This window comes from Dysidea avara, chromosome 7, assembly GCF_963678975.1.
Source record: "Dysidea avara chromosome 7, odDysAvar1.4, whole genome shotgun sequence".
NCBI classification, from domain to species: Eukaryota; Metazoa; Porifera; class Demospongiae; order Dictyoceratida; family Dysideidae; genus Dysidea; species Dysidea avara.
Window position 1 is genome coordinate 16,974,413 of NC_089278.1, and position 24,222 is coordinate 16,998,634.

At 36.7% G+C, this 24,222-nt stretch overlaps 1 protein-coding gene across 1 annotated transcript in view; it reads left to right on the forward strand.

Moving 5' to 3' along the window:
• Positions 1-21,853, forward strand: part of LOC136259841 (uncharacterized) — a 106,069-nt gene extending 84,216 nt beyond the window's left edge. Inside the window, exons 28-42 of the mRNA XM_066053390.1 lie at positions 5,314-5,366; positions 5,421-5,550; positions 6,442-6,536; positions 6,595-6,706; positions 6,763-6,919; positions 6,974-7,040; positions 7,105-7,171; positions 7,224-7,321; positions 8,746-8,872; positions 8,925-8,966; positions 14,338-14,397; positions 14,448-14,511; positions 19,700-19,813; positions 21,491-21,598; positions 21,653-21,853. Coding sequence (XP_065909462.1) covers positions 5,314-5,366; positions 5,421-5,550; positions 6,442-6,536; positions 6,595-6,706; positions 6,763-6,919; positions 6,974-7,040; positions 7,105-7,171; positions 7,224-7,321; positions 8,746-8,872; positions 8,925-8,966; positions 14,338-14,397; positions 14,448-14,511; positions 19,700-19,813; positions 21,491-21,598; positions 21,653-21,711 — 1,353 coding nt within the window. The 3' untranslated portion in view covers positions 21,712-21,853. The remainder of the gene's footprint in view (positions 1-5,313; positions 5,367-5,420; positions 5,551-6,441; positions 6,537-6,594; positions 6,707-6,762; positions 6,920-6,973; positions 7,041-7,104; positions 7,172-7,223; positions 7,322-8,745; positions 8,873-8,924; positions 8,967-14,337; positions 14,398-14,447; positions 14,512-19,699; positions 19,814-21,490; positions 21,599-21,652) is intronic.
• The last annotated feature ends 2,369 nt before the right edge of the window (positions 21,854-24,222 follow it).

Genomic DNA, 24,222 nt, shown 5'->3' on the forward strand with positions numbered 1-24,222 from the left:
GGGTGAATAGGTTAACTATTGAACCTCAAACCTTTTGTGGTTTGAAAGAAATCGAGCTAAAAACCAGGAAGATACAACGAAAAAACCAACAGTGTGTAACAATTACGCAATCGAGATCAGCTAATAAAAACGACTGTTTGCCACGCCTACTAGATAAACCGCTTGGGGTAATGCCTTGAAAATCGTTGTACAGATGGAGTAATCATCTTAGAAAGTCTCATCAATGGTGTAGAAGAATCAGACTTAAAGCCACGGAATTATAACACGAAATCCAACTTGGTGCAGCAAGTGCGAGATCGAGATACTCTAATAGAGCAGTCATCCTAATAGAGCAGTCACCCTGAAGAGAATTCAAGAGATCAGCTAGAAATAAGAAACCTGTATAGAGATCAGCTACACACAAGTCACCCTGTAGAGAGATCAGCTAGAAGAAGTTACCTTGTAGGGAGTTCATGCAACTATGGAAAGAGATAGTTCAGCTAGAAAAAATCACCTTGTAGAGTTCAGCTACAAAGAAACCACCATGTAGAGTTCAGCTGCAAACAAATCGTCCTGTGGAGAGATCAATAGAAGAAGTTACCTTGCAGAGAGTTCAGCTACAAAGAAACCATCATGTAGAGAGTTCAGCTACAAACAAATCTCCCTGTAGAGAGATTAGCTAGAAGAAGTTACCTTGTAGAGAGTTCAGCTACAAAGAAACCATCATGTAGAGAGTTCACCTACAAACAAATCTCCCTGTAGAGAGATCAGCTAGAAGAAGTTATCTTGTAGAGAGTTCAGCTTCAAACAAATCACACTGTAGAAAGATCAGCTAGAAGAGGTCACCTTGTAGAGAGTTCAGTTACAAAAAAACCACCATGTAGAGAGCTCAGCTACAAACTAGTGACCTTGTAGAGACATCAGCTAGAAGAAGTTACCTTGTAGAGAGTTCAGCTACAAAGAAACCATTCTTTAAAGAGCGCAGCTGCAAACAAACCACCTGTACAGAATTCAGCTACAAATAAATCACCCTGTAGAAAGATGAGCTAGAAAAAGTTACCTTGTAGAGAGTTCAGTTACAAAGAAACCACCATGTAGAGAATTCAGCTACAAACTAGTGACCCAGTAAAGACATCAGCTAGAAGAAGTTACCTTGAGAGAGTTCAGCTACAAAGAAACCATTATTTAAAGAGCTCAGCTGCAAACAAATCACCTATACAGAATTCAGCTACAAACAAATCACCATGTAGAGAGATCAGCTAGAAGAAGTTAACTTGCAAAGAGTTCAGCTACAAAGAAACCATCATTTAGAGAGTTCAGCTTCAAACAAATCACCTGTAGAGAGTTCAGCTACAAACAAATCTCCCTGTAGAGAGATCAGCTAGAAGAAGTTACCTTGTAGAGAGTTCAGCTACAAAGAAATCACCCTGTAGAGAGATCAGCTAGAAGAAGTTACCTTGTAGAGAGTTCAGCTACAAAGAAACCACCATGTAGAGAGTTCATCTGCAAAGAAATCACCCTGTATAAAATTCTGCCACGAACAAATTGCCCTGTAGAAAGATCAGTTAGAAGAAGTTACCTTGTAGAGAGTTCAGCTACAAAGAAACCATTCCGTAAAGAGCTCAGCTGCAAACAAATCACCTGTACAGAATTCAGCTACGAACAAATCACGCTGTAGAGAGATCAGCTAGAAGAAGTTACCTTGTAGATAGTTCAGCTACAAACAAATCTCCCTGTAGAGAGATCAGCTAGAAGAAGTTACCTTGTAGAGAGTTCAGCTACAAAGAAACCACCATGTAGAGAGTTCAGCTGCAAAGAAATCACCCTGTAGAAAATTCTGCCAGAAACAAATTGCCCTGTAGAAAGATCAGTTAGAAGAAGTTACCTTGTAGAGAGTTCAGCTACAAAGAAACCATTCTGTATAGAGCTCAGCTGCAAACAAATCACCTGTACAGAATTCAGCTACAAACAAATCACCCTGCAGAGAGATCAGCTAGAAGAAGTTAACTTGTAGAGAGTTCAGCTACAAAGAAACCATCATTTAGAAAGTTCAGCTACAAACAAATCTCCCTGTAGAGAGATCAGCTAGAAGAAGTTACCTTGTAGAGAGTGAAGCTACAAACAAATCATCCTATTGAAAGATCAGCTAGAAGAAGTCACCTTGTAGAAAGTTCAGTTACAAAGAAACCACCATGTAGAGAGTTCAGCTACAAACTAGTCACCTTGTAGAGACATCAGCTAGAAAAGTTACCTTGTAGAGAGTTCAGCTACAAAGAAACCATTCTATAAAGAGCTCAGCTGCAAACAAATTACCTGTACAGAATTCAGTTACGAACAAATCATCCTGTAGAGAGATCAGCTAGAAGAAGTTACTTGGTAGATAGTTCAGCTACAAACAAATCTCCCTGTAGAGAGTTCAGCTGCAAAGAAATCACCCTGTAGAAAATTCTGCCAGAAACAAATTGCCCTGTAGAAAGATCAGTTAGAAGAAGTTACTTTTTAGAGAGTTCAGCTACAAAGAAACCATTCTGTAAAGAGCTCAGCTGCAAACAAATCACCTGTACAGAATTCAGCTACAAACAAATCACCTGTAGAGATTTCAGCTACAAACAAATCTCCCTGTAGAGAGATCAGCTAGAAGAAATTACCTTGTAGAGAGTTCAGCTACAAAGAAACCATCATGTAGAGAGTTCAGCTGCAAAGAAATCACCCTGTAGAAAATTCTGCCAGAAACAAATTGCCCTGTAGAAAGATCAGTTAGAAGAAGTTACTTTTTAGAGAGTTCAGCTACAAAGAAACCATTCTGTAAAGAGCTCAGCTGCAAACAAATCACCTGTACAGAATTCAGCTACAAACAAATCACCTGTAGAGATTTCAGCTACAAACAAATCTCCCTGTAGAGAGATCAGCTAGAAGAAGTTACCTTGTAGAGAGTGAAGCTACAAACAAATCACCCTATTGAAAGATCAGCTAGAAGAAGTCACCTTGTAGAAAGTTCAGTTACAAAGAAACCACCATGTAGAAAATTCAGCTACAAACTAGTCACCTTGTAGAGACATCAGCTAGAAAAGTTACCTTGTAGAGAGTTCAGCTACAAAGAAACCATTTTGTAAAGAGCTCAGCTGCAAACAAATCACCTGTACAGAATTCAGCTACGAACAAATCACCCTGTAGAGAGATCAGCTAGAAGAAGTTACCTTGTAGATAGTTCAGCTACAAAATAATCTCCCTGTAGAGAGATCAGCTAGAAGAAATTACCTTGTAGAGAGTTCAGCTACAAAGAAACCATCATGTAGAGAGTTCAGCTGCTAAGAAATCACCACTGCCCAAATTTCAAGGCAATAGCTCTTTCCAATCTGAAGTTATAAATTGTCAAAGTTGGCAGATTGGATGTGTGTGGAAGACCCCTTTTCGCAAATCCGGTCACATATGTATTATATATATAATTTGTACATTTACTGATAAGATATTTAAAGTATATCTACTTCATCTTTTCTTCTTCCTGTAGTAAAGAAAAAAAACATAGGTTAAAAAAGTCCCAAAGCTGGCCATAGGCCGGCTTTGGGGTATACAAATACAAAAAGAAATGAAATCTAATCCAAAACAGCCAAGCTGTAAAAAAAGTGTGCGGCCCTCAGAAAGGTTATGGTGAAAAAAGATGTGAAATCCAAGGTGGCGGCCAAGAAATGGCTGTGATGGTAGGTTAATGGTAAAAATTTTAATAACGACAATTCAGGTGAATTTTTGTGCCGCTTCACAAAATTTACCTGAATTGTCATTATTAAAATTTTTACCATTAACCTACCATCACAGCCATTTCTTGGCCGCCACCTTGGATTTCACATCTTTTTTCACCATAACCTTTCTGAGGGCCGCAAACTTTTTTTACAGCTTGGCTGTTTTGGATTAGATACAAATTACAGCTAGCTGTGCCACAACAAAAAACCAAACTAGTGTTTTAAAATATTGTTAATTAAAAATGAAGTAGAGATCTATGCAATAAAAAGTAGTGAAACAAGAGATGAATGATGGTGTTACAGCATAGCTCAGTGGGAAAGTCCCTACTTTGGCACATTAGCTATTGTTCATTGCCAAAGTAGGGACTTCCCACTGAGCTATGCTGTAACACCATCATTCATCTCTTGTTTCACTACTTTTTACTGCATAGATCCCTACTTCATTTTTAAATTAACGATTTTTTTAAAACACTAGTGATGATTATGATGATGATGATTGGTGCAAGTGGGGCAGTGGGCCATAATCATAGTGTACATGTACTACCAATACCAATCGATACCAAAATAGCTATAATATTGGCTCTGATTTTATGGAATGGTTACAATAGCCATTTTGTAGAATTTTTGTGATCACTTTTGTAATACTCTAATAGAGCACACATTTTTTTCGAGGATTTCTAATAGTACAAGTATAAGGAAAAAATTAAGAATTTTAAGTTTTATTAGGGATCACAGAAAACAAGTTGATGTTCTAGAAACCAGGTACCATGCAGCTAGCTAACTTATCTGGAATTAACCAACTATGTATTACTATTTTATTATTTTAGCCATAGGTTTTTGGTTTTGCATCAATCAATTAATTAAGTTATTGTAATTTTGGATTTAGTAATTCATAAAATTTTCATAATTATGTTGCTATGATCTATGACAAGGCCTGCACTGTTATTTTCAGTTGGTAGAACCCAAACGAAAGGTCATCACAAAGTCTTAAGAGAGTTGCCACACCCGTATTTCAGACCGCTGAGATGAAACCACCCCAGAGCAAAGTTTACATGTATGGAAGTTTAATCAGTTTTTATTGTATGCTTTGGCTGCTTTTACCATTACTTAATGGTTTTGCTTGCGTGGCTGCGTACGGACAAATGTGGGCACATAGATAGGTACACACACATATACACACTTTTACGAAAAACAATTTCAGTAAACCAGGCATGCACCCATAGCCAGCCTTCATTTGGCCGGCCGTGGGTGTGCGCCTGGTTTAAAAAAAGGGAGGTCACCTAAAACAAAACAAAGAAATTAAGCAGGGCTTGTATTTCACGATTGCATTTAGCAATCTTGTTCAAATTTGGTATGTGGGGTGCTGAATATGGAGGGAATTTGCTGTACAAAATGATTCCGAGGGAGCACAGAGCTACGTATGCATGAAAATCACATTTTCTTCCTTCCTGTAAATATGCTCACAGTGTGACACACTGGCTTTCTTGACCACATGACACACTACCGTGTGTCTTGATATTAACTTATGGTTGATGTTTAATAATATGTGGGGTGTTCAAAATTAGTCAGGATTTTTAATACAACTGTACATATGTAGGATGAAGATCAACCTCACTTCAATCTTCGTTGTGCCTTTTTTGATTTTTCACGGTAAGTAAAAGTGCTGTAGAAGTATTGTTTAGCAGCTAATTTTATTCTCTTCAGCAATAGAAGTCAAGGTGGTCAATTTTCTGAAGAAGGCATACAACAGATAGGAAGTAACAAGAGTTTTGTTCAGTGTACCTCTTCACATTTGACCAGTTTTGCTGTTCTGGTGGATGCAACAGGAGGAAGTGTAAGTTGTAGGGCTTAAATGAATTACAGCGTGCACCTTGCAAATGCACATGATGCATGCAGCTATCAAATTTAATAACAACCAGGACATAAAAAAATGGTTTATATTATTGTTAAATACTGAACTACTGACGTTCTCACTTACTGACGTTCTCACTTGGTGCAGAAAGCATATTACATTGTGTTACATCAGGGTCATTCAGGGGTTACTCTAGAAATTTTATTGACCAATTTTCAACTCCAAAGTAGATGCACTAGCAGTAGTTGTCTTGACCATGCAGGGTCACAACAAATTTTTAGCTCACATTTGAATCATCCTGTATCAAAAGAGGAGATTTCTCTTAAGTACCTTACATGGCAATATAAAACAGAGCCGGAGCCCAGAGATTTTGAGTGGTCCGGCCATCCATGAACTGCAATGGAGGTCATAGTTATGCACACTACTTTTTATTGATCATATGTGATTTTAGATTATCTGCTTTCATGTGATACTCAACTGCATATGCTAAGCACACACAGCATGCCTAGCTAGGGGGATCTGGGGGCATGCTCCCCCAGGAAAATTTTTGAAAATAGATGCTCTGAAATGGCATCTGGAAGCTATTTTACTTGCAAAGCCTCTTTCTCCTTTTTGTTAACATCAAGTATATATCCTGGTAATTTTGTAGTACAGTTTTAGTTTCATATGTAATTTCACTTCAGTGAAAGCTTAGTTCTTTGCGATACAGAAACCATTGGGATGCATGCATGACATGCATGATCAATATTATTAGCCCAATGCAGTGCCATGCAGATACTTTTGAGTGATTTAAGGATAGTCAATTAACATAGATATAATGGCTTAGACTAAGTAGAACAGTGGTTATATTCTATACTATGGATTTATACACAGGTTCAGTCTGAAGCACTCTCCATTGTTAGCTATGTTGGATGTGGAATCTCTATTGCCTGTCTGACATTCACCGTAATAGTGTTGATTGTGCTACAGTAAGTTTGCTATATAATAAGATACATGTACACTTTAATAATGATATTGTTATTGTAGCAAGAAAGTTTTCAATAAGGTACCAGATTTCATTCATCTCAATCTCTCCATTGCACTGTTGGTGGGTCTCATAATTTTTGTCAGTGGAATTGAGACTGCTGTGGAATACAGAGTAAGAAAATTATGTAGCAATTCAATGCAACTATCATGTGCTTGTTTACCTTGTAGGCTAGCTGTCTCATTGTATCCATCTTACTTCATTATTTTTTCATGGCAACATTTAGTTGGATGCTGTGTGAAGGAGTAATGCTGTTCATTTGGCTAAATTTTGTCTTGTACAATGGAATATTTAAAACCAGGAAATTCTTTATGCTACTTGGTTGGGGTAAGTATCAACAAATCAGATACTGTGATGTTCACTTTGGTATAATGTATACAGGTTTACCTCTTCCCATTGTTATTATATCTTCTGTTGTATCACATGAACAGTATGGGACTGATGATTGGTATGTAGCTACCCTTAGGGTGCTTTAATAACAGTATGTTGCATACATGTTAATACACTTATAGGTGTTGGATATCTGAAGAAAAGGGTGCTATTTGGGCATTTATTGCTCCAATGCTAGTAATCATATTGGTAAGACAGAAATAAAATCAATCAGTTTTACGTAATAATTGGTTGCACACAGATCAACACGCTCTGTTTAATTGTATCACTCTACAGAATTTTTTCAAGTAAAAGGAGTTCAGTAAAAGCTACAAACACATCTACATATGAAATTACAAAGTAAGTGTCAACTAATTTGTAACTGCACATCAAACTGTATTAGCAATAAAGATAGCACCTTTGAAGTAGTGTATATTGTTAATACAGTTACTTGCAACTGCATGCACACATCAATTAATGTACAATGGTAGTTATGTTGAGACTAATACAGCACTCTGGGTACTTCACCTCAGCTAATTAATATAATGTACAGAACTCAGCAAGCGAGTGTAAATGTATATGTATAAGTGTGCTATGCATGCAAATAATATTAATTGTTAATTAGATCTTTAAAGGTTTTGTAATGTTGTACACTTATCCAGTAATTTTCCACAATTTATTTGCATCTGTGTACAAGAAATATTTAAACAAGTTGACTCTTGTAAATGGTTGCTTGAATCTATTTAAGCGACCTCTGGTAGGTTTTTTCTGATTAAAGAGTTCAATTTCAGGAAGAATATTAAAAATACATCATTATAATGTAGTTCTACTATGTAAAAGGTATGCATGAGAGTATTTGTGACTGGATTCACATTAGAAGTTTTGAGATAAATGGATTCAAGTCATTTTAACCTGCCAAGGATAGCAGGCGTGCATATGAAATTTACACAAGCAATTTATTTCCTTTCAGATCACTTCCAGTACTTGTAGCTGCTCATAGAGTTTCCCTCCAAGTAAAATGAAAAATCTGAGCAATTGGACAAGTGAAGTAGTATCAAGTGCTCACAAAGGGGTAGAGGGTGGAGGGGTGGGCAAGAGATAGAAGCAGACCATGATTGAAGTCCAGACATGAGACTACAGGGCTGTGCTGGCTTGTTAGTGGCTGGTATGCAGCAAAATCAACACAGAAATCATTTGGCCAACTGTATCAGACCGTCCACCAGTACATCACTGTTTCTTGTTAAGCCAGGTCCTTCACAAGGTCATAAACCACTATCTGAGCTTGCCACACCACCCAGAAAAGAAAAAAACATATCTTAAAACCAGCCTGGAGTAGTTTGAGTAATGCTGAGGGTCAAAACCGATAGTATGGTAGTGTAACTATCCACTGGTCAGGGGCATACCCAAAGGGGTTTCAGGAAACCCCTTTGGATTTTACACATTACTTAAAACATTAAGATATTGAAACTTCAAGTTTCCAGAATCTGGAATCTATCATGGAACAGGACACATTTTAAACTTTTATCTTAGTTAAATAATATGATAGCAGCATTGTAATTTTGGTGAAAAGATTGAGATAATCTCTGTTAAAGCAGTCAGGCAATAATTTATAAACTACTCTAATATAACAGTCACTTAGCTGTAGTGGAAACCTCTGTTCAAAATTCCTGCATATGCCTTTACTGGTGGTGTTAGTTTGATTTTGCCTGATGTGTGATTTGTGTAAAATCTGATCACTGTTTTAGTTGATTTTTTGATATACTTAATCATTGGAAATTATACAGAACATTAGTCAAGGCAACTATACTACTGCTACCACTACTTGGCCTAACTTGGGTATTTGGACTACTAGCTGTGAATGAAGACACTATAGTATTTGCATGGATATTTACAATACTGAATTCACTTCAGGTAATAGTTACATCATTTACCATAAGGCAGTATGTGGACATCTTATTAATAGGGAGTACTGATCATGTTATTCTATGTCATCAGAAATGAGCAGGTATGTAAATATGTGATAGTGGTGAGATAGTAAGCATTGTAATCTTTTGTGGTACATTTTGTGTTATATTTTATCTAAATTATTACCTTTTGTGTTCCCTTTGATCCGTGTATTTTTCTGCATCAACACAAGTATCTCTGTCAATGTATGACAATTTTATAAACAAGTAACTATGGAGTAGGCTTGCGCCTATTATGCCGGCATAATTTTGAGAATAATAGGTCACCAATTTCGTGAGAATAATTCCGGAATAATAGGATGATTAAAGGCATAATTTTAGAATTATTGGATGTCCACGGGAATAATCGGTGGAATTAAAGGGCATGTCTATCCTTGATTAGCTAGAAGAAAGAGTTAAGCTACTAAGAGTGATATATAGCTGACGTAATTATACGAGTGCTGGCTGAAAAGGAGCTGAAAGCCATTAAAAGATCGATATACTCTAATAGAACGCTCAAATACTCTAATAAAGCAGTCAGATCATGACTAGCTATAGAACCTAAATGAGAATTATTTTGGAATAATAGGCTAGACACAAGAATAAAAAAAGAATAATAGGTGAAAATGTTGGGAAATTCTGGAAAAAATAATAGGTAATATTTTGAGCATAATAGGCTCAAGCCTACTATGGAGTGATGGTTTGTTTCTACTTATTAGTGCTACATTTTGTCATGGTCTTATTGTTATAATTGCCTCTAGCTGTTAATCACTGAATATGCCAACTCAGTGCATCATTAAATTGCAAACATGCCACTTACATGGAGTAACAAATGGCTTCAAGTTACATGATGAGTGGGTTAGTAGTCATGCATCTTCATGACAAAACAATTTATATAGGAATGAAAAATTCTGTACTCTTGTTTTCTCCAATAGTTTAATGGTAAATTCCACAGCATGTGTGCAGAGTTGATTGTATAAATGTCTAATGCAAATAAAAAGTATGAGCATTTATTTGTAAGTGTGTTGTTGGGTCCAGCATTTTAACAATTCCAGTGTCTGTTCATGTTAAAAGCATGCATGTTGATCAAACAAAATAATAACACGGGTGTAGCCAAGGTTAGTAGGTGAGGCATGCATGACTGCTATAATAGAGTATCTTGATTTTTATTGCACTAATTCTCTTCATTTAAGCTCATCATCTTTCTTTTTTATTACAGCAGCATCCTTACAGATGCTGCTGTGATTGACTAATTGGTAGCTATACTGCATGTTCAGTAGATCTGGTACTTTATACTTACTGGACCAAACAATATTACAGTGAAACCTGTCTAATCTGGCACCTGAATAATCTGGTCACCTTCCTATTGCAGCCAGCATAAAAGTCCCCAAATACCTATCATACAAAGTTCTCATATTATGTAGCTGTAAAGCGGCCACCTGCCTAATGCAGGCTACGGTCAGACTTGTAATTTCCATTACCTTAAACACTTGTACATTTATCGTCTCATATAACAGTCATCACTTTTTATTATACAACAATTCTTTAAGTCTTTTAACAAACAATTTCTGTCCAGTAAACCTATATGTACAATGTACTTCAACTCCAAGCCCCACTCCACGATTCAGTCATGGACCAGTGACAGTACAAGTAGCATTGTTCCCACTGTGACTTATGAAGTAGCTTACATTCCTGCTTATACTTTGGGGCAAATGTCCAACAACATCCCCTTCTTTTTCCACAGCCACAGCAAATGCATCGTACAGGTTTCCAGTTTCTTTCTTGACGGACAACTCTTCACCGACATAAGGAGTCCATACTTCTTTATAGACATGGTGTCCTCAGATATACAATGTTAATTCAAAAGCATCGATGTGACTACCTGCCATGCCTGATGTTATACCCCTCCAGATATCAGCCCTCACAATAAATGATGTATTCATTTGCGTAACAGGTTAAACCGGTTTTAAACTTGCCAAACACGTATATAATCACAAATTGAAGTTGAGGTTTCTGGCTGATGAACAGCTGCTATGGCATCAAAATCATCAAGAAATGAACTGTCACTAAAAGAGCATTATAATGTAATTGAGTACCATAAAAAACATCCTCAAGACAGCACTTGTGCTATTGCTGGAGTATTCAAATGCGGTTGAACTCAGGTCCAACAAATTCTAAAGAACAAAGAGAGGATTGTGCTTGAATTTGAGATAAAAGGAGAGCCATTAACAAGGAAACGCAAACGAAAGGCTGCATTTCAATCGGTAAATGATGCAGTGTATCAGTGGTATTGTTTGGTAAGGCAAAGGAGTGTCCCAGTAAGTGGGCCTATGCTACAAGCTGAAGCTCGTTTAATCGATGATAAGCTTCACCAGCCAGAGTTTGAAGCGTCAAATGGTTGGCTACAAAGTTTCAAAAACCATTATGGTTTAAAGCAGCTAACTGTCAGTGGTGAAGCAGCTGATGTTCAACAATAAACTATAGATGGCTGGTTTGAAAGACTCGAAGCTTTGGTCCAGGGCTATAAATTGGAGGATGTCTGGAATGAAGAGGCTGCTTTTACAGGGCACTCCCTGATAAAACATTAGCTGAGAAGAGAAAGGAATGTAGAGGTGGAAAGAGATCAAAGGAGCGTCTTACTGTAGCATTTTTTGCCAATGCTACTGGTGATAAAGAGTCACCTATTGTAATTGGAAAAGCTGCTGAACCTAGATGTTTTAAAGGCATAAGAAATCTCAAAAAGCCACATGGTGTTCCATATTATTCGAACGCCAAAGCTTGGATGAATAATGAAATAATGACAACTCTTCTTGCAACATTGAACAGATGACTACTGAGAACTGGCAGAAAAATTCTATTGTTGATTGATAATGTGTTTTCTCATGACCCAGCTTTGCAAAAAAATTCTCTAACATTAAAGTAGTATTTTTACCCATAAATACAACATCAAAGCTGCAGCCATTGGATGCTGGCATAATTAAAAACTTTAAATGTCATTACAGGAAGTTACTTTTAAACCATGTCCTGTCACAAATTGATGGTAGCAGTCTTAGTGCTTCTGAAATTGTGAAGTCTGTTAATGTTTTGTCAGCAATTTGATGGATTAAAGAAGCCTGGGATAGAGTAAAGCCTGAAACCATATGTCAGTGTTTTAAGACCTGTGGCATAAACCTTGATGGTACAGAAGATCAGCCTCCAGGAGATCCATTTGCTGATATACAAGAAAGTCTTGATGGCCTTGTAAAACAGATTGTAGATTGATTCAACATGCACACCTAAATGCAGATGATGACCTCTGCACTTGTCAGTTATATGGCATAGATGGTGAAGCCAGTAATTGGAGGGAACAGCTACGTGCTATAGCTTGTGAAAGTGTTGAAAATGATGAGCCATCTGATGTGGAAATCAGCAGTGAAGATGATGAGCCTGAGCCAGAGAAGAGTTCCATTAGTACACACAAAAAAGCTAAATGATCTACTGCTATATTTATCTCAAAGTGGTGAAGAAGAAATTGCTGAGACTATGGGGAAAGTCGTAACATCTTTACAAAGTGCAAAGATGCAGCTGAACGTAGAGCAAACTACAATAACTAAATATTTTGCAGCTTGTTAGGTGCTGTATATACTGACATAGCTAAGCATCAGCATTACCAATTGTACTGTATGCATTTAATATGTTTAAACTGACTTGCCAAATTCATTGCAAATCTAGATGACCAGTTAAGACAGGTGAATTGTAATGAAGCCACCTGTCTATTAAGGCCAGAAAAAATCTGGCCCAAGGATGACCGGATTAGACAGGTTTCACTGTATTATGTTACTGTGTTCATAGATAATTGAGCCAAGGAAACCTTGACTCTAATATCTATGCTATGTTCCTGTGATAGAGCAGTTCTCTTATACTCAATATGATCTAATGCTCCAAGTCAACACACTTTTAAAGCTGAGTGATAATCAATTATTGTGATAGTTAATGACAATCATGATAATGATGTACTACTATAGTGATAAATTATGCATACCTGACTTAGTAAATAAAATAGATAACAAAGCAAACATATAGATAGTGTTAAAGTTGAGGAAAAAACTGGCAGAGCATGGATAACAAATAAAATAATTATAGAGATAACACAATTATAAGTAGAGTGTTAGAAAAGCAGATATGTATTGTATAATTTGATTATTCATGTGTTGTGTATGGGAGGTTGAGTATCAATCGTGATTATGATACTTATACTATTTCTCAGCTCTACACACACACTTTGTAAAACTCATCTTTGTATAACTCATTTTACAAAGAGGAGGACAGGATTGATTATAAGGAAGTAACACAGAGGCTTTTTTGTAATGACCTTCAAAACATGTTAACAGGTGAAGCTAGGTATCAATATTGTTTTCTATTCTGCTGAAATGGTTGACCATTATGCCAAAGGTGGGAATGAAGCTATTATGCTCCAAAAAATGAGCATTATGCTTTTGAGGAGTGCTCCAAAAATCACCTTTTTATGCCTCTTAAGAAATGCTCATCATTATCAAATTATGCCATCTTCTATGACCAAAATGTCATTTTATTGCTATAACATTGATATATTTCAGCTTCAGATATCTTTCTATTCTTTTAGCTGGTTGCTATATTCAAATATTTCATTTTTATGTGACTGTTTCATTAGAGTAGTAATATTGTGTGACTGTTCTATTAGAATTTCTGACTGTTCAATTAGAGTATCTTTGTTAACGGAATTGTGCAATCTGCAGATTTTCCCCACTGCTAAAGCTTTATAATCTCTAGCATAATTCCTGATTTCCACACATACCTATTATGCCCAAATTATGCTGACATAATTTCCACATCCCTAGCCAAAGGTTACTGTATAAGTGCATGAAATAATGGAATTCATAGGTTTTATGTAACATGCTACTGCAACAAGCATAACACAGGTTCTTGACTGTTTTAAAGGCTAAAAATCGCTAATGATTATAATTATGAATCAGTTTGTATTTATAGTACATATGCATGTATATTTGAGTTGAGGGTACCATTGTATAGGAGGTGGATATGGGGGGCCATGCCACTTTTATGGGACAATGTTTGCAAGAAAGATCAAGATACTCTAATAGAGCAGTCACAGTATTCATAGAAGCAGTGCAGCAAGTTACTTAGCTATGTATGTGTAGTTATAAATAAGGAGATATAGTTGGTGGAGGCAGCAAGTAGTTACCTTTTTTTGGTCTTCAGCTTGCAGCTGGCATGGCCCCTCACTCTTTGGCCTGCTCCACCGCCCTTGTACCATTGATTTTGTACAATCTAGTGATATTTTTGCTTCCACTATAGTAGCATTAGCAGTGTATTATATAATTTAGAATAAACATGTAGTACATCACAATGTAATATAGCATTAATGTCTGCATCTCTTCATTCCATTTATTTATATAGTTCTTGAAATTTGTTAAGAAATGTCAAAAACAAGATGCATCCAAGTTCTCTGCTGCAACTGTGAGTCAAACAAATCAGTTCTTTTGTACCTTTATATGTTCAATGTACAGAACAAACTGGGTACTTTGAGTACAAGTGTTAATAAAGCTGGGAAGAATAATACCTTACTTACAAGTAAGTTTAACCTATTATCAAACCCATTAGTAACTAAGGGAATTGCTTACTAAGTAGACACTAGTACTACTAGTGCTTGCAGATTTACCTGTCTACTACTCACACAGCACTTAAAAAGTTTATTACCAATATGATCTAAATAATGGGGTAATGCATTACATAATTGAAACACAGGATTCTATGAAATTTAGAAACCCAAAAGGCCCTGTGTTGTGGCGGATGAGAGAAGCGAGGGCACTTCTACAGGGCCTGAGGGTTTCTAAATTCCATGGAACTCTGCGTTTCGATGTCTAACTAATTTAGACTACTGCTCGTTGTTGTACCTTCACAGCTGCTTGTGACATGAGAAATTTGTAGAAACAAGCCCAATACACCTTCCTGTAACTTGTAACAGAAGTTGCTATCCAGTTAAATGCCCAAAGTTACAGGCACGTAATTGCCATATCTGTGCATGTGTCACCCCAGAGACAGGGATCTACCATAGATAATAGACACCCCATGGTAGGGGTGTCTATTATCTATGGATCTACTGAGACATGAACAAGGGGTCTACAAGATTAGACACTTGTAAGTAGCCAATAAAATTTGAGTATTTCAATTATCTGTGGTTTAAGTAATATTACAGTAATACCTTTTATGAAAACTAATACGTTATAAAAAAACTAGTAATATAACTCAAGTTACTTTACTTACAAATGGAATGCGTTACCTAAATAATAAAGTTACTGTAACAACTTGACTATTAATACAATGGCGGATCCAGGATGGGGCATTTGGGGCAAATGCCCACCCCCCCCCCCCCCCCCCATTCAAGAAATTGCATACAAGATCGAGATACTCTAATAGAGCAGTCAATTACTCTAATAAAACAGTCACAATGTTCATGAGGCAGTGCAGCTTACTTATGAAGCTATAAATAGGATTTTATTTTACATAGCATACGTGATATAATATATTTGGTAAAGGATAACTAGCTATTATTGTTGTGACCTTTTTTTTTTTTTTTTTTTTGCTCTTCAACTTTTTTCAGCAAGGTGCCCCCCCTCTTTCCAGACTCTGGATCCGTCCCTGTAATACTACAAGTAATGAAGTTATTAATCTTGTTACTAATCGTAATGAAGCCCACCTTGAATTAATGAGTGAAGCTTACTGACCAGTTACTTCTCTTTAATAAAATTATAACTAAGGTTTACACATTGTCCAACAGCGTGATCATGTCACATGATAAGGTGGTACTTGCACGCATGACAACTTAAGACTGTGCATGCAGAATAATGTATGTAATACTCTTTACTTTATGCAGGGGCGGATCCAGACTTTTGGAAAGAGGAGATCAAAATAAAATGGCACTACATTGTCTGGTTTGGTAAGGTGAGACCAAAAAAAAGGTCACAGCCTGCTTCCTACTGACAATAGCTGCCCACCCCACCAACTTGCATTTATCGCTGATAAAATCCTTACATAGCACTGTGACTGCTTTATTAGAGTGACTGCTCTATTAGAGTATCTTGATCTTGGTATACTAAAAATTTTGGAGGGGGGTTGAGAGCCCTCTTGACCCCCCCAACCCCTTATATCCACCACTACTATGAGTAACTGTAATTAAATACTTTTTGTTGCAAGTAATAGTAATAAGTAACTAGTTACTTTTACCAAGTAACTACCCCAACAATGGGCATTTCTTGCCAGGTAATTTGCAAATACAGCTTTTCTGAGGATTACAAGTGTGGCAAAAATGCTAACAATTCTTGTACTTTTATGGCTGCACATATGTCACAAACCACAACACCTTGTCGCTCCATCATAACTTGTACAATGTAATTGATAGTCTCTTCAGTATATATACCATAGAATCTGGTTGGTAGGTGCATAAGCCTAATAAAAGTTCGCAAAATAATATTACGATTAACATAATGATAAGCGCATGCACCTAATATATAAACCTTGTCATGATTATTATGAATTCACTCTCTTGGGGTGGTGTGAATTGTAGTCATTACATGTGCCGATATTTTGAGTCCAGTTTTTGTGCACTGAATCCTTCATGTGGAGCATACTACAGAAGACCACTTTGCTTGGTAAGTATAGTAAAGCTATGTGTTTTGCTTTGTACTTCGAGAACTTTAGCGCTATAGAAATGGCGCTTAACAGGTAATATGCGCTTAACATATACATGCACTTAACAACCAGACTCTATGGTATATATTATGAACTCTTGAGTATACGTATGTCCTGTATTAGTAGAGTGACTAGGTGACTAAATTTTGCAAAAATCGTTCACTTTATGATAAGGCACCAAATTTCTGTGGAAGTTAAGTATATGATTTGAGATATGGTAAATCATTAGCTTAGGGCATTTTGAAAACCTTTAAACTACATTTTAAAGCCATTTCTAACTAGTCGGGAAGCTATAAACGAGCATTAAAAATTGACTTGCGCACCATAAATTTATTTCGATATTACAGATCCAATCAAAATCTCTTCCAAAATGTGAACTATTTTGGTTACTCTTCTAAAGGTGCCAATATTTCAGTGTAAAAGTACAGGCACAATCCAATAGAAATAATATGCTGTACATCTATGTCTTCATAATTATAACATATCTCTCTACACTTCTTAATATTGCAACCTGATGACCAGGATGGACACCTAGTTTTGAATCTGACCATCCCTTGCTTGTCTTCTATTAAGATGCTAAATATTTCAGTATATTTACTATTGAACACTTTTTGTGGCTTCTACATGCATTTGTATTTCCCCTTGATATGATTTGTAATTTTAATGGCATCCTATATAATATAAAATTGTATGAAAACTATGAATAAAGCAAATACTTTACCAAGTTTGATGCTTTATCAAAAAGTGAATGACTCTATCACTTAGACGTTCTACTATGGACACCACCTTTGATTTTACAACTTTTTTCACTCAGGGTTTTTAAGATTGCACCATTTTTTTCACAGCTTGGCTGTTTGTGTGCATAATATAAGAAATGGTGCAATGATGTTAATGCTAATAAATTTTAACAATAATGGCTTTATTAGCATTAACATCATTGCAGCCATTTCTTGGATGCCACCTTGATTTCACAACTTTTTTCACTCAGGCTTTTAAGGCTGTACCATTTTTTACAGCTTGGCTGTTTTTGTGTGGATTTCACTTCTTTTTGTACTTTTATAAGGCCGAAAACCAGCCAATGGTTGACTTTGGGGTTTCATTTCTATACAGACACAACGATGACTATTGTGCGTAGACAGACTTCTAAATGTATTGTATTACATCTAATATTATTGTAATACTCTAATAGAGTGCACGTTTTTGAGGACTTCTAATAGAACATACATAAAATAAAATAATCTAATACTTATATTGGTAGATCTGTGAAATTACTAACATTTATATAAGTAGAATTTTAATGTATAATGTAGAAATTAACTGAGCCAAGATAGCAGTGGTTCAGTGGTTAAGGATGGGGATGTTAGGTATGGAGGTCCCTGGTTCGAACTCTGGTAGGTTTTTTCGACATTTTTGTGTACCTTTTGTACTCTGTGGGGCCTTCATATCTTGATCCTGAGATTTTACACTTGTTTGGTTTTTGCTTATAACTTTGTAGCTGTAACTCTATTGATTTTCAAACCATCAAAAGGTACTGCTACGATGATTAGCCTATGTACACACCAATATTCAAGTTATTCCCATAGTTGGTTTGCCCTGTAGCCGTGACAGAAGTTCAGAAGTTTGATATTTTTAACATGAATAAACATAGGCGGCTCCAGGATTGTTGGTGACTGGTTTCTGATCAGGAGCATAGCTAGACTTTAGGTGAAGACCAAAAAAAGGTGACTGCCTGCTGAATAACTGCCCTCCACTAACTACACTGTTAAAATGAGGTGTTACAGGTGCACACATCGTAAAGGTGTTCATGTACACCCATAGTATTTACAACACCCTAAGGGAGTACTGTAGCACTAGGGGTGTTATTGAACACCACAAATGTCATTTTATTCCCCATAATAGCTAAGCCACTGTAAGGGTGTTTGCCTACACCTTGGTATATTGAAACCCACAATCGGATGCTTCTATTAAAAATTAGGTTATAAATACATTTTGTTAACTTCTATAAGAGTGACTTGGAAACAACCATGTGATAAGTATAAAAGTGTTGCAAAAATATAATTGTGTACTGCTAATGTGGTTTGTTGTTGTTAATCATTGCGTATAAATTGAAATCAACATGAAGGTTACTGGAATGTTATAGCAAGCCTACATTTCTTTTCAACAAAATGCCACCATGGAGAGCACTAGAACACCTTTAAAGTGTACTGTGACGCCTTTATAGCTATTCCTAGAACACCCTTAGGGAGTATTGTAACGCCTTTGTAACACCTTTTAGTTGCTCCTAGAGCACCCCTGGGGAGTACTACAACTCCCTTCAAAGGAATTTAATTTAAACAGCAGTTAGAACTCCTCTAAAGGTGATTGGATTACACCCTATTTTTAACAGTGTATATATTAATATCACTGATAAAGTACATAAAAATCCTTATTTATAGCTACATAGCTTGCTACACTAATACTGTGACTGCTTTATTATGGTAATTGACTGCCCTATTAGAGTATCTCGATCTGTGTCCTTGCAAATCAATGCATAATTACTTGAATACACTTGACTGGTTTCTGGAACCTCAGAAACCCCCCTGGAGCTGCCCCTGGTAAATGTTCATAACTCCTTGGATATTCATCAGATTCACTGCAAACTTGGTACATGAATTCACCTTTATACACTCTCCATTTGTGCCAAAGATTGAGGCAATCGAAATACACACTTAGGTTTTATAGCAATTTTTGCAAAGTGTGCAAAAAGAAATTGAAGCCCCCGTAGCCCATGTAAGGTACAAGGAAAAAAAGAAGAAATTAAAACAAAACTTTGAACATCCATGTCTCACAAATCACTGCTGCAAATTTAATCAAATTTGCTGTGTGGCCTACCCTATCTAGCAGACAACTATAATCTAAAAATGGTGTGCTTTGGAGAAGGGGCCATGGAGTTATGCATGCATGAAAAAGCTGTTTTCTTTCTTCCTGTCAATGTACTCACAGTGTAGCGCCATGGCTTTCTTGGCCACACAACACATTACTGTGTGTCTTGATGTGTGTGTACTCCACAGTATTCATGTATGTCTTTTAGCATTATCAAGCACTAATAGGATCACCAGTGATGATAGTGTTGTGGCTAACGGTCATGCAGTTGTACCCATTCAGCAGCTATCAGAGATAAATGAAGAGAAAATTGACATAATATGTAAGTATTTGTTGTGCACTTGTCAAAAGTGTTGTCTTATCTCTATATATGGGGGGATGGTCTAAATCACCGGATTAGGCATTGTTACTCCCTACGGAAGTTAGCACTATCACTTAGCACTAAAAGAATGTAGATAAACATTGTGTCCTATCACAAGGTATATATATATATACTAGTGAATTTAAAAATTGTTAATTTAGAAATGGAAGTAGGGATCAAGCGATAAAAACTACTGAAACAAGTGATTTGAATGATGGCAACTATTACAACATAGCTTTGTGGGGAAATCCTTACATTGGCATCTCACCACGTCACCATATATGTTCAATGCCAAAGTAGGGATTTCCCCACAAAGCTATGTTGTAATAGTTGCCATCATTCAAATCACTTGTTTCAGTAGTTTTTATCGCTTGATCCCTACTTCCATTTCTAAATTAACAATTTTTAAATTCACTAGTTTGTTAACTTTTTTTGGTATAGGTATATAGCTATTATTGATCTTTGGCACTGACTGCTCTATTAGAGTATCTCGATCTTGCTGCTTGCTTTATGCAAGCTACTCAATTACTAAATTGAAAGGCATGCAGGGTTTCTATCTCCTGTTTTCTACAATTAGTTACAGCTGGACCATTAATAATGGGCGATGTCAACAGATCGTTAAGTACGAGCGCGCGCTCTGATTGATAAGGGCGTGGCAGTGTGTTCTTACTTCACTAGGCTGTTTGATCGCTTTGCAAGTGTTGCTATACAGGCATCTACTTGCCCTTACAGTACGGAATCCGTTATTAGTTTTGTGGCGTCCGAATACGGCTGCTCTAAGGAAAGTGTCGATACGAATTATTAACGCCTCCGTGACTGGAAAAGAAGAAGACGATCCGTAATTGAAGATAAAAGGAAAGGCAAAGCGCAGAAGGCAGACACTCGTTGGAACCCGAAAAGGCACATCCCAGCAGTGAGTTAAATATTGTGGCAAAGAATGGTGATCCTTCGCTGCTTCGTTTGGCCTGTAGCCTTGCGAATGTGGTCAGGCAGGCAGGCAGGCTGGCAGGCAGACGAAAATTTCTGTTTTAGCGATTTTTTAGAAATAAAATTCCAGCACTTTTCTAGTCGTTTCCTGATATATAACGCTAGAAATAAAGTTAGAAACTTGAAGACTCTTTACTAAAAGGTTTATTTGCTGTGTGAGATATTTCTAGGATGATTTTTGAGGGATCGAAATTTGAGGCGCGCGCCAAATCCACCCCGATCCCTACTTAAACAGTACTATCGTACTGTTTGATATATGTGTGACCGAATTTTGGAAAATCAACCATATGGGTGCATTTGACACCTAAAATATTTATTGATCAAATAACAAACTTTATAGTGCAAATCTACTTGTTGATGATTGTAAGCCATTATCAATGCCTTGAATTACCACAAATTTTTTGAAATATTTTAAAACTGTGTCCTGCTCTTAATAGCAACTCACTAAACATGAAAATTCTAATTATTTCAGGCACGCCCATATGGGTGATTTTCCAAAATTTGGTCACATATATATATCAATTTATCACACTAGTTAAATCCCTTCTTGTTTTCAATGTTTGCATTGGGTGTGTATCAGAATACTTTGATATTTTGTGACAGTTTCATTTTGTAGTTACAATGTATATTGGTAAATTTTATACAAAATAGCCAGTGGCAAAAGTAGTGATGAATTTTCATCCATGGCTGAAGATGTCATTTGTAATGAGTACCTGAACCCACTTACTATGATGAGCAATGAACTGCAAAATGGTACAGGTGAGTGCATATCATTTGCATATTTAGAATTGATGGAATGGTGTGCGTTTCCAGAAGCCCAGTCCAATGAATGCGAAGCCCATTCTTTTAAGCAAGAAGAAAGCAGTTTGTAATTATTTTACTTTGCTATGTGTTTGATCATTTATGACAGTATTGTTGTAGTTGCAGATTAGTACACATTTAGCTATTGTATTTAATATTTGATTTCTTTTGATGGTCTTTTGTACTTCATCATTACATATACAAATTATCATGAACCACGATAGTGGGTTCATAATAGGGATCGCCCATGTTTTTTGCAAAAATTCCTAATAGAACACACACCTAAAAACCACCTTGAAAAGCATCCTTCAACTCAAAACAACCCTCTGGTGGTTCTTTGCAATGAGTATAGGTCCTCTAGTAAGTATCAAGGGAAAAGGAAACAGTATGTGTATTTCAGACAAAACTGAAATAGCTATGCCCGTTTGTTCATATTATTATTATTGCTGTGCCTGGAGTCACAGCACCGTAACTGGACATTTTGCTGCAAAAGTCACGGTGCAGTCACCCAGAATTCACACACTAGTTGTATAAAGGTAAGTTTTTGTTGAGTTTGAGGCGAGCTAGGGTTGGCACAAGTCTAGTATTCCCCGAGTATTCGACTTTAGGGCATGCGCCTAGTAGTATGCCCTGAGCATTCAACTTTAGGGAATGCGTCTTGTACTTTAGGGTTAGGGTTCAGGCTTAGTTTCTTCTTTACTGGTGTTATTTATATAGACTTCTTCGTGAATGACATATATAAGGTACAAACTAAGGGAGCAGGGTAGCTGGCACTACAGTGATACAGTGGTAGAGCGCTGGGCTAGAGCATGGGACATCCCTGGCTCGATCCTCACTTTAGCCAAACTTTTTTTTTCGTTTTCTTTGGTTTTTTGTCTAAGTTTTTTTTAATTCACGTGATTGCCGTGACTCTAGGCACAGCCTGATTATTCTACACGTACAGCGAAGTTTAAAAGGAGAATCCTGGGATAAAAAGCAGCAAGGCCTGCTGAATGGATATTGTGCGTGTCCATGACCTATATATTTTTTATTTCGTTTTCGGATGGAAACAGCCCAAACCGGGCCGTTTCTTCTTTCCGAAACGCCATTACGCATGAGAAGCCATATGAGATCGCGCTGAAAGTTCAGTTTTTTGGTGTGCGCTGCTTGTGGCTAATAGAATCTGTCTTTATTAAACTCAGTATAGGCCAGGAAGCTTAATCTGGGTTGATGACTTTGTTGAAAGGTGGTTTGTTTCGCTCCGTGATTATTGTACGTGGGCGGGTTGTCCAGATTAAATACTCTAATAGAGCAGTCATGTAAATACTCTAATAATGCAGTCAAGTGTATAACAACAATCCTTGCACTGAATTTGAAAGCTATTAAAGGCACCATGGAGTAATGTAAATTGTAGCTCATATTAGGAGACTCTCAGTCTGTATGCACATTGCAATTTGATCAGCTTCATGTGTGTACTGAAATGTTGACGGTGTTACTATGCAGAATGCAAAATTACAGTATTCACAACAATCTTCTTCATAATCCATTACTGGATTAATAAAAAGTACACAAACTAGATGAATAAAAAATTGGAAATTTTAAAATGGGAATAGGGATCGCTGAAAAAAGCCACGAAACAAGAAGGGATCGCTGGGGTGGTAATGTAAACCACGAATCCCTATTTTGACTCTCTGTCATAAATCTTTAGTTATGCTCTGTCATTTTGAAGTAAGTCAAAATAGGGATTTGTGGTTTACATTACCACCCCAGCGATCCCTTCTTGTTTCGTGGCTTTTTTCAGCGATCCCTATTCCCATTTTAAAATTTCCAATTTTTTATTCATCTAGTACAAACAATTACACTTTGATGGAAACTCTACAAACTATTTGCAGGATTGGAAACTGTGTATGACCTGATCTGTCAAATGGGTCCTATTATAGCCTTTTCGAATTTGACTTATCATACCTCCTCATGTCTCCAACCTATCACCTTAAGATTATAGTGGTATGTTAGGGTACAATGTGACCAATTTTCAAGCTTGTATTTGTATTCATGCACAAGTCATGATCAGAGTTGCCAGGTAGCTACATGCAATTGGAAAGGCCATAAGACCTCTTTTCGCAGATCCGGTCACATGACAATATCTCATGCACGCATGACTAATATCTCATGCTCCATGAAATTGAATCTGATATCTGCAATGGTGCTAGTAAACTTTAGCACCTGGGAGCATGTGTACTGTATTCTACACATTTTTCCAAGCATGACATTCAGTAATAAATTACACTTTAGATTTCAATAAAAGACTTTATCTGATATGTCAACATGACAGGGTGGCACCAAAAGGTAAAGCCTACTTGAACTTGCCTCAACATACATTACAAAAACCCAAAGGCAGACACATTGCAAAGACAAAGGATAATTACACAAGGTACAAAACAAAACACAATAGTATGAATACAATTACATTTAAAAACGCTCAATAGCTATATATGTACAAACAAAACAGACAACAATGTTTCATGCACAAGAGTATATAGTAGGTATGCAGTTTGAGGGTTGACTATTTATTAATGGACAAGGACAATTACAATATTAATTAA